The sequence below is a fragment of the Oncorhynchus masou genome, unplaced genomic scaffold, assembly GCF_036934945.1.
Source record: "Oncorhynchus masou masou isolate Uvic2021 unplaced genomic scaffold, UVic_Omas_1.1 unplaced_scaffold_1785, whole genome shotgun sequence".
NCBI classification, from domain to species: Eukaryota; Metazoa; Chordata; class Actinopteri; order Salmoniformes; family Salmonidae; genus Oncorhynchus; species Oncorhynchus masou.
The window spans coordinates 1-14,064 of record NW_027008041.1 but is presented as its reverse complement, the minus strand read 5'-3'; the positions used below and the strand labels follow the sequence as shown (position 1 = coordinate 14,064).

The following is a 14,064-nucleotide window of genomic DNA, read 5'->3' as shown; positions in this document are numbered from 1 at the left end:
ACCGGACACCGAGAAGTGTTATGAATGACATTCAGTGATCGTCATCATTCGGCCAACAAAAGTCTTGTAACCTGTGAATTTGATGCTTCCTCTGCTGTCCACCCTCGTCATGGTCTCGACCAATCATCTCTGCCTTATTAAAATGTCAGTGTTCTCCTCGAACCACTCCGCATTTTGGAGTCTATTGGCTCATCTTTTTATGTGACTGACATGATAGATAGATTCCAAGAAAACCGTAGGCTTATTACACTGTTTTTTAAACTATTGTGATAGACTCACGTTTTAACGGGTACGCCGTAACCACTGCTTTCTTTTGCCGGTACTCTGTACTGGACCGTTCCGGCTCCACCCTTGCCTATAGAATATGTTAATAAGATTGGCTGTAGGTTAAGCCTGTGCACTATGTGTGTCATTGCTTTTCATCAAGTCACAAGGGAAGTTGGCCGAACGCCAGAGAAATGTTTTTGCAATCACCCCCAAGGCAAATTGTAGCTTCAAATTAGCATAACTAGATTTGATTGATAGGTTCAACTGTTTAATAACAGTGAGATAATGGGGGTGTTTTTTGCTTTGAAACTCTACTGATATGTGTCAAGTACACATATGGTCTTAAAGAGACAGTTCACTCAAAGTTTGCAGATATTTTTTATTTTAAATGATTGTGCTTATCTTTTCCATCTGTGGGATTGAGGCTGGTGACGGGCATAGACTCATCTCAACAGACTTGAGGTCAAAAACATCTGACATACTTAGTTAACTGTCCCTTTTTAACTTTGCTGTGTAGGTCTAGTCATGAGTTGACTCTCTCTCTCTCCCTCTCTCTCTCCTCCAGACCCCCCTGCAGGCCTCTCTCCCCCCCACCTCCCAGCCCATGGTCTCTCAGCCCCAGCAGCAGCAGGCAGGCAGCACCGTGGTACAAAGCCCCTCTCAGACCCAGCTACCCCCTGGACCACAGCCCACACAGGTAAGGGACCAACACATACATAAACACAGAGTGCACATGCAAACACTGGCACTTAACCACACTCTGTGCACACATTTCATAATGCACACACACACACCTTAATCAAGTTAGAGTGAGGGTCCCCAAAACCAAACAGGTAACATAGTCATGCATTCACATTCCGTGTCAGAGACTGTATGCATTCATACAGACACATTTTACACAGGCCCTCATATAAACTCAGCAAAAAAAGAAACGTCCCCTTTTCAGGACCCTGTCTTTCAAAGATAATGTGTAAAAATCCAAATAACTTCACAGATCTTCATTGTAAAGGGTTTAAAGGGCCCTGTTTCCCTGTTTGTTCAATGAACCTACAGACGGTAAAAGCCTACAGACGGTAGGCAATAAAGGTCACAGTTATGAAAACTTAGAACACTAAAGAGGCCTTTCTACTGACTCTGAAAAACACCAAAAGAAAGATGCCCAGGGTCCCTGCTCATCTGCATGAATGTGCCTTAGGCATGCTGCAAGGAGGCATGAGGACTGCAGATGTGCCCAGGGTCCCTGCTCATCTGCATGAATGTGCCTTAGGCATGCTGCAAGGAGGCATGAGGACTGCAGATGTGGCCATGTCTGTACTTTGAGACGCCTACGACTGTGCTACAAGGAGACAGAAAGGACAGCTGATCATCCTCGCAGTGGCAGACCACGTGTAACAACACCTGCACAGGATCGGTACATCCGAACATCACACCTGCGGGACTGGTACAGGATGGCAACAACAACTGCCTGAGTTACACATGGAACACACCTCCATCAGTGCTCATACTGTCCGCATTAGGCTGAGAGAGGCTGGACTGAGGGCTTGTAGGCCTGTTGTAAGGCAACAACGTCGCTTATGGGCACAAACCCACTGTCGCTGGACCAGACAGGACTGGCAAAAGTGCTCTTCACTGACGAGTCGCGGTTTTGTCTCACCAGGGGTGATGGTCAGATTTGTGTTTATCGGCAAAAGAATGAGCGTTACACCGAGGCCTGTACTCTGGAGCGAGATCGATTTGGAGGTGGAGGGTCCTTCTCCTCATGAAGTACCCTTCCTGCAGGCTCATCCTGACATGACCCTCCAGAATGACAATGCCACCAGCCATACTGCTCGTTCTGTGCGTGATTTCCTGCAAGACAAGAATGTCAGTGTTCTGCCGTGTCCAGCGAAGAGCCCGGATCTCAATCCCATTGAGCATGTCTGGGACCTGGGGGAAAAGAAAAAAAAGGCTGGCAAAACCTTGGCTCATTGCTATAGTCTGGGACCTGTTGGATCAGAGGGTGAGGGCTAGGGCCATTCCCCCCAGAAATGTCTGGGACCTGTTGGATCAGAGGGTGAGGGCTAGGGCCATTCCCCCCAGACATGTCTGGGACCTGTTGGATCAGAGGGTGAGGGCTAGGGCCATTCCCCCCAGACATGTCTGGGACCTGTTGGATCAGAGGGTGAGGGCTAGGGCCATTCCCCCCAGACATGTCTGGGACCTGTTGGATCAGAGGGTGAGGGCTAGGGCGATTCCCCCAGACATGTCTGGGACCTGTTGGATCAGAGGGTGAGGGCTAGGGCCATTCCCCCCAGACATGTCTGGGACCTGTTGGATCAGAGGGTGAGGGCTAGGGCCATTCCCCCCAGACATGTCTGGGACCTGTTGGATCAGAGGGTGAGGGCTAGGGCCATTTCCCCCAGACATGTCTGGGACCTGTTGGATCAGAGGGTGAGGGCTAGGGGCTATTCCCCCAGACATGTCTGGGACCTGTTGGATCAGAGGGTGAGGGCTAGGGCCATTCCCCCCAGACATGTCTGGGACCTGTTGGATCAGAGGGTGAGGGCCATTCCCCCCAGACATGTCTGGGACCTGTTGGATCAGAGGATGAGGGCTAGGGCCATTCCCCCAGACATGTCTGGGACCTGTTGGATCAGAGGGTGAGGGCTAGGGCCATTCCCCCAGACATGTCTGGGACCTGTTGGATCAGAGGGTGAGGGCTAGGGCCATTCCCCCAGACATGTCTGGGACCTGTTGGATCAGAGGGTGAGGGCTAGGGCCATTCCCCCCAGACATGTCTGGGACCTGTTGGATCAGAGGGTGAGGGCTAGGGCCATTCCCCCCAGACATGTCTGGGACCTGTTGGATCAGAGGGTGAGGGCTAGGGCCATTACCCCCAGACATGTCTGGGACCTGTTGGATCAGAGGGTGAGGGCTAGGGCCATTACCCCCAGACATGTCTGGGACCTGTTGGATCAGAGGGTGAGGGCTAGGGCCATTCCCCCCAGAAATGTCCAGGAACTTGCAGGTGCCTTGGTGGAAGAGTGGGGTAACATCTCACAGCAAGAACTGGCAAATCTGGTGCCGTCCATGAGGAGGAGATGCACTGCAGTACTTCATGCAGCTGGTGGCCACTCCAGATACTGACTGTTGCTTTTCATTTTGACCCCCCTTTGTTCAGGGACACATTATTCCATTTCTGTTAGTCACATGTCTGTGAAACTTGTTCAGTTTATGTCTCAGTTGTTGAATCTTATGTTCATACAAATAAACCCATGGATGTGTCCACTGAAGGCCGGTGTGTTTACCTAAACCCATGGATGGGTCCACTGAAGTCCAGTGTGTTTACCTAAACCCATGGATGGGCCCACTGAAGGCCGGTGTGTTTACCTAAACCCATGGATGTGTCCACTGAAGGCCAGTGTGTTTACCTAAACCAATGGATGGGCCCACTGAAGGCCAGTGTGTTTACCTAAACCCATGGATGGGCCCACTGAAGGCCAGTGTGTTTACCTAAACCCATGGATGGGCCCACTGAAGGCCAGTGTGTTTACCTAAACCCATGGATGTGTCCACTGAAGGCCAGTGTGTTTACCTAAACCAATGGATGGGCCCACTGAAGGCCGGTGTGTTTACCTAAACCAATGGATGGGCCCACTGAAGGCCAGTGTGTTTACCTAAACCCATGGATGGGCCCATTGAAGGCCGGTGTGTTTACCACATCCCATGGATGGGTCCACTGAAGGCCGGTGTGTTTACCTAAACCCATGGATGGGTCCACTGAAGGCCAGTGTGTTTACCTAAACCCATGGATGGGTCCACTGAAGGCCAGTGTGTTTACCTAAACCCATGGATGGGTCCACTGAAGGCCAGTGTGTTTACCTAAACCCATGGATGGGTCCACTGAAGGCCAGTGTGTTTACCACATCCCATGGATGGGTCCACTGAAGGCCAGTGTGTTTACCACATCCCATGGATGGGTCCACTGAAGGCCGGTGTGTTTACCTAAACCCATGGATGGGCCCACTGAAGGCCAGTGTGTTTACCTAAACCCATGGATGGGTCCACTGAAGGCCGGTGTGTTTACCTAAACCCATGGATGGGCCCACTGAAGGCCGGTGTGTTTACCTAAACCCATGGATGGGCCCACTGAAGGCCAGTGTGTTTACCTAAACCCATGGATGGGCCCACTGAAGGCCGGTGTGTTTACCACATCCCATGGATGGGTCCACTGAAGGCCAGTGTGTTTACCTAAACCCATGGATGGGCCCACTGAAGGCCAGTGTGTTTACCTAAACCCTTGGATGGGCCCACTGAAGGCCAGTGTGTTTACCTAAACCCATGGATGGGCCCACTGAAGGCCTGCCAGAGTTGGTCTGAACCAAGTCAGTAACACAAAACCAAACTTCCATCAATTATTCAGTAATCGATAGAAAACCTTCAGGGCCGTTGGTTACGCGATTAGGAGTTTACTTTTCTCAGTCATAGGCATATGAATAGAGGTATTAGTTATAGTGAAGTTTTACTGCATTGTGGGTACAAACATGAACTTCCATCGCCTTCAAAGTCCAACAACTTTGCCAAAATAAACCAAACACTCACAAAAGCCAATGTCAAAATAAACCAAACCCTTATGAAACCGATTCAGTAAGTACTACAACGTCGTTGACTAACTCATGTCCATTGTGGTAAGTATTACACAACCATCTCTTTTGAATAATACTGATATTCTCTTTCTATGGAGTATAATCTGTTCTGTTTCTATGGAGTATAATCTGTTCTGTTTCTATGGAGTATAATCTGTTCTGTTTCTATGGAGTATAATCTGTTCTGTTTCTATGGAGTATAATCTGTTCTGTTTCTATGGAGTATAATCTGTTCTGTTTCTATGGAGTATAATCTGTTCTGTTTCTTCTTAACACGTTTTAACATTCACATTTCTTACTTCAGTTTTCCATCCTTTCTTTCTGTTTTTATTCCATTGACTTTCTCACTCTTTCATCCACTCACTACACTTCTATGACATGCTGCTTGGTCTGCCTGCCCTGGCCTGGTCTGGTCTGCCTGGCCTGGTCTGTCTGGTTTGCCTGCCCTGGCCTGGTCTGGTCTGCCTGGTCTGTCTGGTCTGCCTGGTCTGTCTGGTTTGCCTGCCCTGGCCTGGTCTGCCTGCCCTGGTCTGTCTGTATGCATGGTTGGTGGTCTTCAGCTGTGTGCTAGTGAGCTGGGTGCTTCTGTTATGTCCCCTTCGCCCAGCTTAGAACACCTCTACTATCTCTACCAGGCACACCAGCTAGCTCTGGTCCAGGTACCACTCACTGTGCTGTTATTCTAGCTAGCTCTGGTCCAGGTACCACTCGCTGTGCTGTTATTATAGCTAGCTCTGGTCCAGGTACCACTCGCTGTGCTGTTATTATAGCGAGCTCTGGTCCAGGTACCACTCGCTGTGCTGTTATTATAGCTAGCTCTGGTCCAGGTACCACTGCTGTGCTGTTATTATAGCTAGCTCTGGTCCAGGTACCACTCGCTGTGCTGTTATTATAGCTAGCTCTGGTCCAGGTACCACTCGCTGGTACCACTTGTGCTGTTATTATAGCTAGCTCTGGTCCAGGTACCACTCGCTGTGCTGTTATTATAGCTAGCTCTGGTCCAGGTACCACTCGCTGTGCTGTTATTATAGCTAGCTCTGGTCCAGGTACCACTCGCTGTGCTGTTATTATAGCTAGCTCTGGTCCAGGTACCACTCGCTGTGCTGTTATTATAGCTAGCTCTGGTCCAGGTACCACTCGCTGTGCTGTTATTATAGCTAGCTCTGGTCCAGGTACCACTCGCTGTGCTGTTATTATAGCTAGCTCTGGTCCAGGTACCACTCGCTGTGCTGTTATTATAGCTAGCTCTGGTCCAGGTACCACTCGCTGTGCTGTTATTATAGCTAGCTCTGGTCCAGGTACCACTCGCTGTGCTGTTATTATAGCTAGCTCTGGTCCAGGTACCACTCGCTGTGCTGTTATTATAGCTAGCTCTGGTCCAGGTACCACTCGCTGTGCTGTTATTATAGCTAGCTCTGGTCCAGGTACCACTCACTGTGCTGTTATTATAGCTAGCTCTGGTCCAGGTACCACTCGCTGTGCTGTTATTATAGCTAGCTCTGGTCCAGGTACCACTCGCTGTGCTGTTATTATAGCTAGCTCTGGTCCAGGTACCACTCGCTGTGCTGTTATTATAGCTAGCTCTGGTCCAGGTACCACTATTATAGTGCTGGTCCCCACTAGGGTGGTAGAACATGTTTATGTGTGCGACTGTACGTGTGTCCATTTCCATTAGTATCAGCTGTCCTCACTCAGTATCACTTGTTGTTGTTGTTTGAGTCCCAGTAGAAAAGTATCTGTCTTTCAGTGTCTTCTGTGTTTGTCGATAAATGTGGATTGAGGTCTAATGGACGATCATGGCTGTTCCATTAGAGTCCATGTTAGTGACCAACAGCATGATGTCACCACAGGCGTGTTGTACCACTGAGTGGAGAGGGCCTCATGAGGAGTCCTGTCCACACCTTAGCACTGCTTTGTTCTCACAGTGCAGTTCAACCAGTTGTACCTTCGGTTTGACATCTGGTTTCATGCCATTTGTGAAACACATCGTGTTTGGTCGCATGTTGTTGTTGGTGCGTGGCTTTGTGTGTTGACTTTGTTTGTTTAGTGGTTGTATGCACAGTGTTACATTCTGTCACACCCACCATACACACTCTTATCCCCTTGAGTTTTGTTCCTTCAGTCACCCTTTAGTCAACCACCAACATAATATCCATCCCACAGAAGTGGACTTACTATTTCTATCATCCATAATCCGCCCACTCCAACCTAGTTCCCATGACCCTTCGTTACCCTAGCCAGTCCTAACCTGACCTGACCCGCCCCTTGCTCTCCTCCTCCCGCCCCCAGCCTTGCAGTATGGCTCCACCTCCCTCCTCAGTGGGACTTGTCTCTGTGGCTCAGATGGCCTTCAATCAGCCCTCGGCCCCGGTTACTGCAGCCGCAGCCCAAGGGGCGGCGTCACCCCCAGGGGGAGCCCTGGTGTCCCCACAGAGCCCTAAAACAGCTGCAGCCTTACCTCTGCCTCCTGGGGCTCATCCTCTACCTGGTTCTGTATCTGCACCCACTCTGGTGACTCATCCACCGCCGGTGCCACCGGCCTCCCCTCTGCCGCCCCAAATGAGGCCTACTCAGCCGCTGGTCGTGGTGCCCGTCATCAGCGTAGCCAGCACCTCCCCAGAGCCGCCAGGAGATGCCCAGGCCCAGGTACCGTGGTCAGCCAAACCCCCTTCCTCATGTCCCCCCCGCCTGGTCGTATGGATGACGGAGAGCAGTTCTTTGACCATAGCTGGTCTGCGTGTTTCCTTGACTGTATGTTTGTTATTTAAATGAGTCCTGAGTTGGTTGTGTGAAGTTGTGGATGTGTCTGGTCATATATATTTTATGGTCACAAGTAGCTAGATGTGGAAGAAACATTCTGAACATCGATGCTGTCAAACATTTGGTAACGGTGGGATGAGTACACTAAGACCTACAAGAGCCGACTCTTATTTCTTTATACTGCTACTCTCACATGCTTTTAAGTCTCATATTCTGCCTCTCTTTTTAACCTCAATACCTTCTGAAGCCTTTCATCTCCAAAAGACCACACTACTTTGCACTCTCTTTACTGTAAAACAAGGTTCCCACAGTTCTCTGACCCTCTGTTCTCCTGTACTGTGTGTTCCAGCCCTCCCAGACGGCTCCTCAGCCTTTGTCATTGGACCAGTCACAGTTACAACCACCACAAGTGCCCTCGTCCAGGTAAGATGCATGTTTAACTGATGGTAAAGATATACACATTGAGATTTTATAAGAGATGGGAAAGATATCTCTAATTTTATAATTAGTCAAGATCGTTTAATTTAGTTTTTATTCGCTTAGAGGCTTGGCGCCTCGCTCTCATTCTTCAGATCATGAATTTTAACGGTGTTTGTGTGTGTGTCACTCAGCGGTCACTCTGACGTGGCGTCCGGCCTGAGCGATGGAAATGATGGAGGCAGACAGGAGGGGCGCTCCATCAAACGCCACCAGCGGCGCTCCGTACGGAGTCGCTCTCGTACCGACAAGATCGGCAAAGCAAAGTTGAATGTACTGAATGTAAGAGTCCGCCCAGGGGAAATGGCCCACACGTACTACACGAAACATGATTTTTCATTAGTGTGTTCAGCACCTGTAATAAGCCTGTTGTTTTCCTTTATATATTATGGGCCTACTTCTGATCCACTTTGGTTTACATTCCCTTTAATTGTCCAAGCCGCTGCATTGTGCTCGGTGCTCCTGTCTCCCACCAGCTGAGATAGTTTTTCATTCAGTTCAATAAGCTTTATTTTCCTGGAAAGTGTTCTCTAATTGGAGCATACAGCATCTGATGAATGTCTGTCTCTGGTGTGTATCTCCCTGTACTGATGCCTGCCTGTTTGGGTTCCCTGGCACCACATTGTTTAGGCCCTTCTGATTAGACAGACCGACACCGAGACGTTCTAACAGGTCGTGTGATTTCTGTCGATAAATCTGAAGAGCTGCTCTCTTTCATCTTTTCATTTCATCCACATCTTATTCTGGCTTCTGTTCCTTTGTTTATTCCAGATATCCAACATGGGCGACAGGGTAGCTGAGTGCCAGTTGGAAACGCACAACAGAAAGATGGTGACTTTTAAGTTTGATCTGGACGGAGATAACCCAGAGGAAATAGCACAGATTATGGTAACTACAGAAAAGATTACGAGCACACTCCCCTCCCTCCTCTTTCTCTCCCCCTCCTGTTGCTCTCCCCCTCCTGTCGCTCTCCCCCCTCCTGTCGCTCTCCCCCCTCCTGTCGCTCCCTCCCCTCCTGTCGCTCTCCCTCCCCCTCCTGTCGCTCTCCCTCCCCCTCCTGTCGCTCTCCCTCCCCCTCCTGTCGCTCTCCCTCCCCCTCCTGTCGCTCTCCCTCCCCCTCCTGTCGCTCTCCCTCCCCTCCTGTCGCTCTCCCTCCCCCTCCTGTCGCTCTCCCTCCCCCTCCTGTCCTCCTCCCTCCTCCTGTCGCTCTCCCTCCCCCCCTCCTCCTCCCCCTCCTGTCGCTCTCCCTCCCCCTCCTCCTCCTCCCCCTCCTGTCGCTCTCCCTCCCCTCCTGTCGCTCTCCCTCCCCCTCCTGTCGCTCCTCCCTCCCCCTCCTGTCGCTCTCCTCCCCCTGCTGTCGCTCTCTCCCTCCCCCTCGCTGTCGCTCTCTCTCCCCCCGCTGTCTCTCTCTCTCGCTGTCTCTCTCTCGCGCTGTCTCTCTCTCTCTCGATGCCCCTCGCTGTCTCGCTCGCTCTCGCTCTCTCTCTCGCTGTCTCTCTCTCTCCCTCCCTCCCCCTCTATCTCTCTCTCATTATTGAGCCGTCTCCCCTCTCTGATTGCAGTAGCCCAGAATCCCAACTGTGTTGTGATGTTCCCTGATGGTATTTGTCTCAGGCAGGTCCAGAGAGTTTATCTGGTAATAATGAAAGGCTGTATTTCACGAGACTTTCTGGGTGTTTTGACTTTGATGAATCCGTTCTGAAATGATGAATCAATCCAACCATCAGATTCTGAGAAGAATGAGGACTGTGATTGAGAGGGCTGTTCTTTCCTGGTGTGTGACTACAGGTCACCAGTCTGTTTATACTGGAGAGCGAGAGGGAGTCGTTCATCGAGCAGGTCCGTGAGGTCATCGAGATGGCTGACGAGAAGGGTCTGGAGAAAGATGGAAACACCCAGGTAGAGTGACGTCTCTCCATTCATTTTTCCTCCATGTTGCTGTGAAAGAGCATCTTTTCTTAACCCTTCTATACCAGGTACATGGGCTTAAGTAACTTCATCATGGATCGTTGTAAACGGCTGTTGTACTGTCTCAGACTGACTGCATCTTGTGTCACAGATTGTTTCCCAGATAGTTAGTGACCTCCAGCAGCAACAGATCCCTGCTATATCTGAACCGTTGCCAGGTAAAACAACCAACACAATGTCCACACAGGGAATTGTACCCTACAACAAAAAAATGACATGTTTTGCATGAGAATTTTCCATCTGTAGTCCAATTTGATGTACCATGAATTATAGAACTTTCCCTCGCTGAGAATGTAAATGTATTGAATTCAATAGAGGCACCCATTTTGCATTAACCCTATGTGTGACCCTACCATTTCTATCTATCTCCAGGTATCCCTTCCTGTGCAGCCCAGGTGGTCCACTCTGCAGGCAGGAGGTTTATAGTCAGCCCCGTGCCTGAGTCCAGACTCAAGGACCAGTTCTTTGCTGACTCAGCGGCTGCAGGCTCTGCCCTGCTGAGACAAGATTCACAGTCCTTTCACGGTGAGTTTAGCACACACACACACACACACACACACACACACACACACACAGTGACCGCCTACCAATAAGTTATCTTATTAGTCAACAAGATAATGCATTCAGCATCCAAATGTAATAACATTTAGATGTTTCTGAAAACCGGGATCATCTGATCTTGTGACTGACTGAATGTTGTTGTATTGTAAAGTTAATCATAAAAACATCACATGTTTATGAGTGTCTAGTTGCTATGTAACAGTAGTTTAGTTAGTGTTCTATCTGTGGTGTATGACCTGATTTTAAGGTGATGGCTAACATCACTGTTTTACTTAGTGATGGGGTTTGGTGTTGACACATCTCTTTCTATCACTCTCTCTGTTTCCCTGCCCATCTCTCCCTCATTTTCTCTCTCCTCAGCCGCCCGTGCTGTAGCTGCAGGTCAGGGTCTGTCCCAGTCGGCCTCAGCGGTCAGCCTGCAGCAGGCCTTCTCAGAGATGAGACAGAACCAGGGCCAGTACGACCCAGGGCCCAGCACCGCTCCTCCCTCCGTCCACATAGCCTCCCTGCCTGTCCTGGTCCCTGCTGCAGCCACTACCACCACCATCCCAGTCTTCTCCACTGCTCCTACAGCCTCTGCTCCTCTCCCCCATGCTCAGGTTCCATCTGAGGCCTCTGTGAGCTCCCCTCCCCCCACAGTCTCCATCTCCCCTCCAGCCTCCACCTCCACCTCTCCACCTGCGACTATACACCAGGCCACCGCCCCCATCCCCACCCAGCTCCAGTCTGTTGATACCCAGCCTCTCCTTTCCCAGGCCCCTCTCACCCTGCTGGTGACCCAACCCGTGGTCTCCTCCGTACCTAGTGTTACAGCCACCTCTGTGTCCCCCCCCAGTCCCTGCTGTCCTCCCCACCCTCCCCAACACAACTACCCTGTCCACCTCAGCCTCCTTCCCCCAGACCTCTGGCCCAGGCTCCATCCCTGGTGGTCCCACCACCTCCATACCCACTACAGTCCTTTGTCATTCCGCCACGGCCCCCCTGGTCAGCAGCTGTAGCAGTGATAGTGGAGGAAGCTCAGAGCAGCTCCCTGTCCCTTCCACCGCTGTCCCCCAGCTCACCACTACTGTAGTCCCCACCACGGCTATCCAAGGCCCCCTGCTAGCCCCCTCCATTGCTAACCCCAGTGCAGAGCTCCCTTCTTCCTCCTCGCCTGTAGCCTCTCTAGCCCCAGGGGCCACGGTCCCTACCTTACAGCCCGTCACCACCACCATCCCCGTGGTCCAGCCCACCCTGGTTCACACCCAGCCCCAGCCTGCTACAATGCCCAACCAGACCCACGCCCAGTGTGGGGAGTGTGAGGTAGCCCTGGGCATCGATGACATCCACGCCCTGGATAAGAAGCTTCGCTCCCTCTTCATGGACCTGGGTGGTGGTGGAACCACCCAGGCCGATGGCTCTGTCGACCCAGCCGGAGGCACTGGTGTCCCGGGAACCTCTTCCCCAACCGGCCACTCATCCACCCCCAGCTCCACAGGCACCCCCCTGCCCCCCTCCAGCCTCCCCCTGGCCTCCTCAGGACCAGGGCATGTCTCTGGGACCCCCCTCACCACCCCGGGACAGGCTGGGACCCCTTCCACCTACACCCAGACTACCCCGGCCAAAGCACCTCTGTCTAGGTTACCGGTGAGTCAGTCAGCATGGATGTGGAGGCTAGCTTATTAGATGTGGCTTGAAGAGCACTGTTTATAACACATACAGTATGTTGTAAACCATTTCAGATTTTTATGACACCTCTGTGTAAGGTAAGTTTGTGTAATTTTGTATTTGTGGTCTTTTGGAGAATTATACATCATTATTACATAGTTGACATACACAGTTATTGCCTAGTTAAATAAATCAAATCAAATGATTGACATGTGATTGTGCCAACTCCACCTTTAACAGCCTTTGTTAACCTCCTTGATCAACTGCTTTTGTCTCCTAACGTTTTGTTGAATGATCATTTGCTCTGCTTTCTGTTGCATGGCAACAACTCTATTCTATACTGTGTCCATCCCCCCTAGATATCAGGTAGCACACCATATAGTTGTTAAAACCCTCCACTGTAGTTATGGTGTCATTTCAAACACAGCTTCTAGATGAGATATGTTAATGGTTAACAGCTTCTAGAGGAGATATGTTAACAGCTTCTAGAGGAGATATGTTAACAGCTTCTAGAGGAGATATGTTAACAGCTTCTAGAGGAGATATGTTAACAGCTTCTAGAGGAGATATGTTAACAGCTTCTAGAGGAGATATGTTAACAGCTTCTAGAGGAGATATGTTAACAGCTTCTAGAGGAGATATGTTAACAGCTTCTAGAGGAGATATGTTAACGGCTTCTAGATGAGATATGTTAACGGCTTCTAGAGGAGATATGTTAACGGCTTCTAGAGGAGATATGTTAACGGCTTCTAGAGGAGATATGTTAACGGCTTCTAGATGAGATATGTTAACGGCTTCTAGAGGAGATATGTTAACGGCTTCTAGAGGAGATATGTTAACGGCTTCTAGAGGAGATATGTTAACGGCTTCTAGAGGAGATATGTTAACGGCTTCTAGAGGAGATATGTTAACGGCTTCTAGAGGGGATATGTTAACGGCTTCTAGATGAGATATGTTAACGGTTAACAGCTTCTAGAGGAGATATGTTAACGGTTAACATCTTCTGGATGTGATATGTTAACGGTTAACAGCTTCTAGAGGAGATATGTTAACGGTTAACATCTTCTAGATGAGATATGTTAACGGTTAACATCTTCTAGATGAGATATGTTAATGGTTAACAGCTTCTAGAGGAGATGTGTATTACTTTGTAGTTACAATGTTAACATGACTACCGCATCTGGCATTTTATCTACTTAGCAAGTAGATGTCTGACCTTGAGTACTGGTAGATGTCTGACCTTGAGTACTGGTAGATGTCTGACCTTGAGTACTGGTAGATGTCTGACCTTGAGTACTGGTAGATGTCTGACCTTGAGTGCCGGTAGATGTCTGACCTTGAGTACTGGTAGATGTCTGACCTTGAGTGCCGGTAGATGTCTGACCTTGAGTACTGGTAGATGTCTGACCTTGAGTACTGGTAGATGTCTGACCTTGAGTACTGGTAGATGTCTGACCTTGAGTACTGGTAGATGTCTGACCTTGAGTACTGGTAGATGTCTGACCTTGAGTACCGGTAGATGTCTGACCTTGAGTACTGGTAGATGTCTGACCTTGAGTACTGGTAGATGTCTGACCTTGAGTACTGGTAGATGTCTGACCTTGAGTACTGGTAGATGGCTGACCTTGAGTACCGGTAGATGGCTGACCTTGAGTACCGGTAGATGTCTGACCTTGAGGTGCCGGTAGATGTCTGACCTTGAGGTGCCGGTAGATGTCTGACCTTGAGTACTGGTAGATGGCTGACCTTGAGTACCGGT

At 50.0% G+C, this 14,064-nt stretch overlaps 1 protein-coding gene across 1 annotated transcript in view; it reads left to right on the top strand.

Moving 5' to 3' along the window:
• The window catches only part of LOC135532246 (serine/threonine-protein kinase WNK1-like), a 29,816-nt gene extending 17,093 nt beyond the window's left edge, over window positions 1-12,723 (top strand). Inside the window, 10 exon segments of the mRNA XM_064959837.1 lie at window positions 833-964; window positions 7,182-7,538; window positions 8,002-8,075; window positions 8,264-8,411; window positions 8,901-9,017; window positions 9,918-10,028; window positions 10,189-10,255; window positions 10,470-10,622; window positions 11,019-11,515; window positions 11,517-12,723. Of these exon segments, the coding sequence (XP_064815909.1) occupies window positions 833-964; window positions 7,182-7,538; window positions 8,002-8,075; window positions 8,264-8,411; window positions 8,901-9,017; window positions 9,918-10,028; window positions 10,189-10,255; window positions 10,470-10,622; window positions 11,019-11,515; window positions 11,517-12,323 (2,463 nt within the window). The 3' untranslated portion in view covers window positions 12,324-12,723.
• Window positions 12,724-14,064: the final 1,341 nt, after the last annotated feature.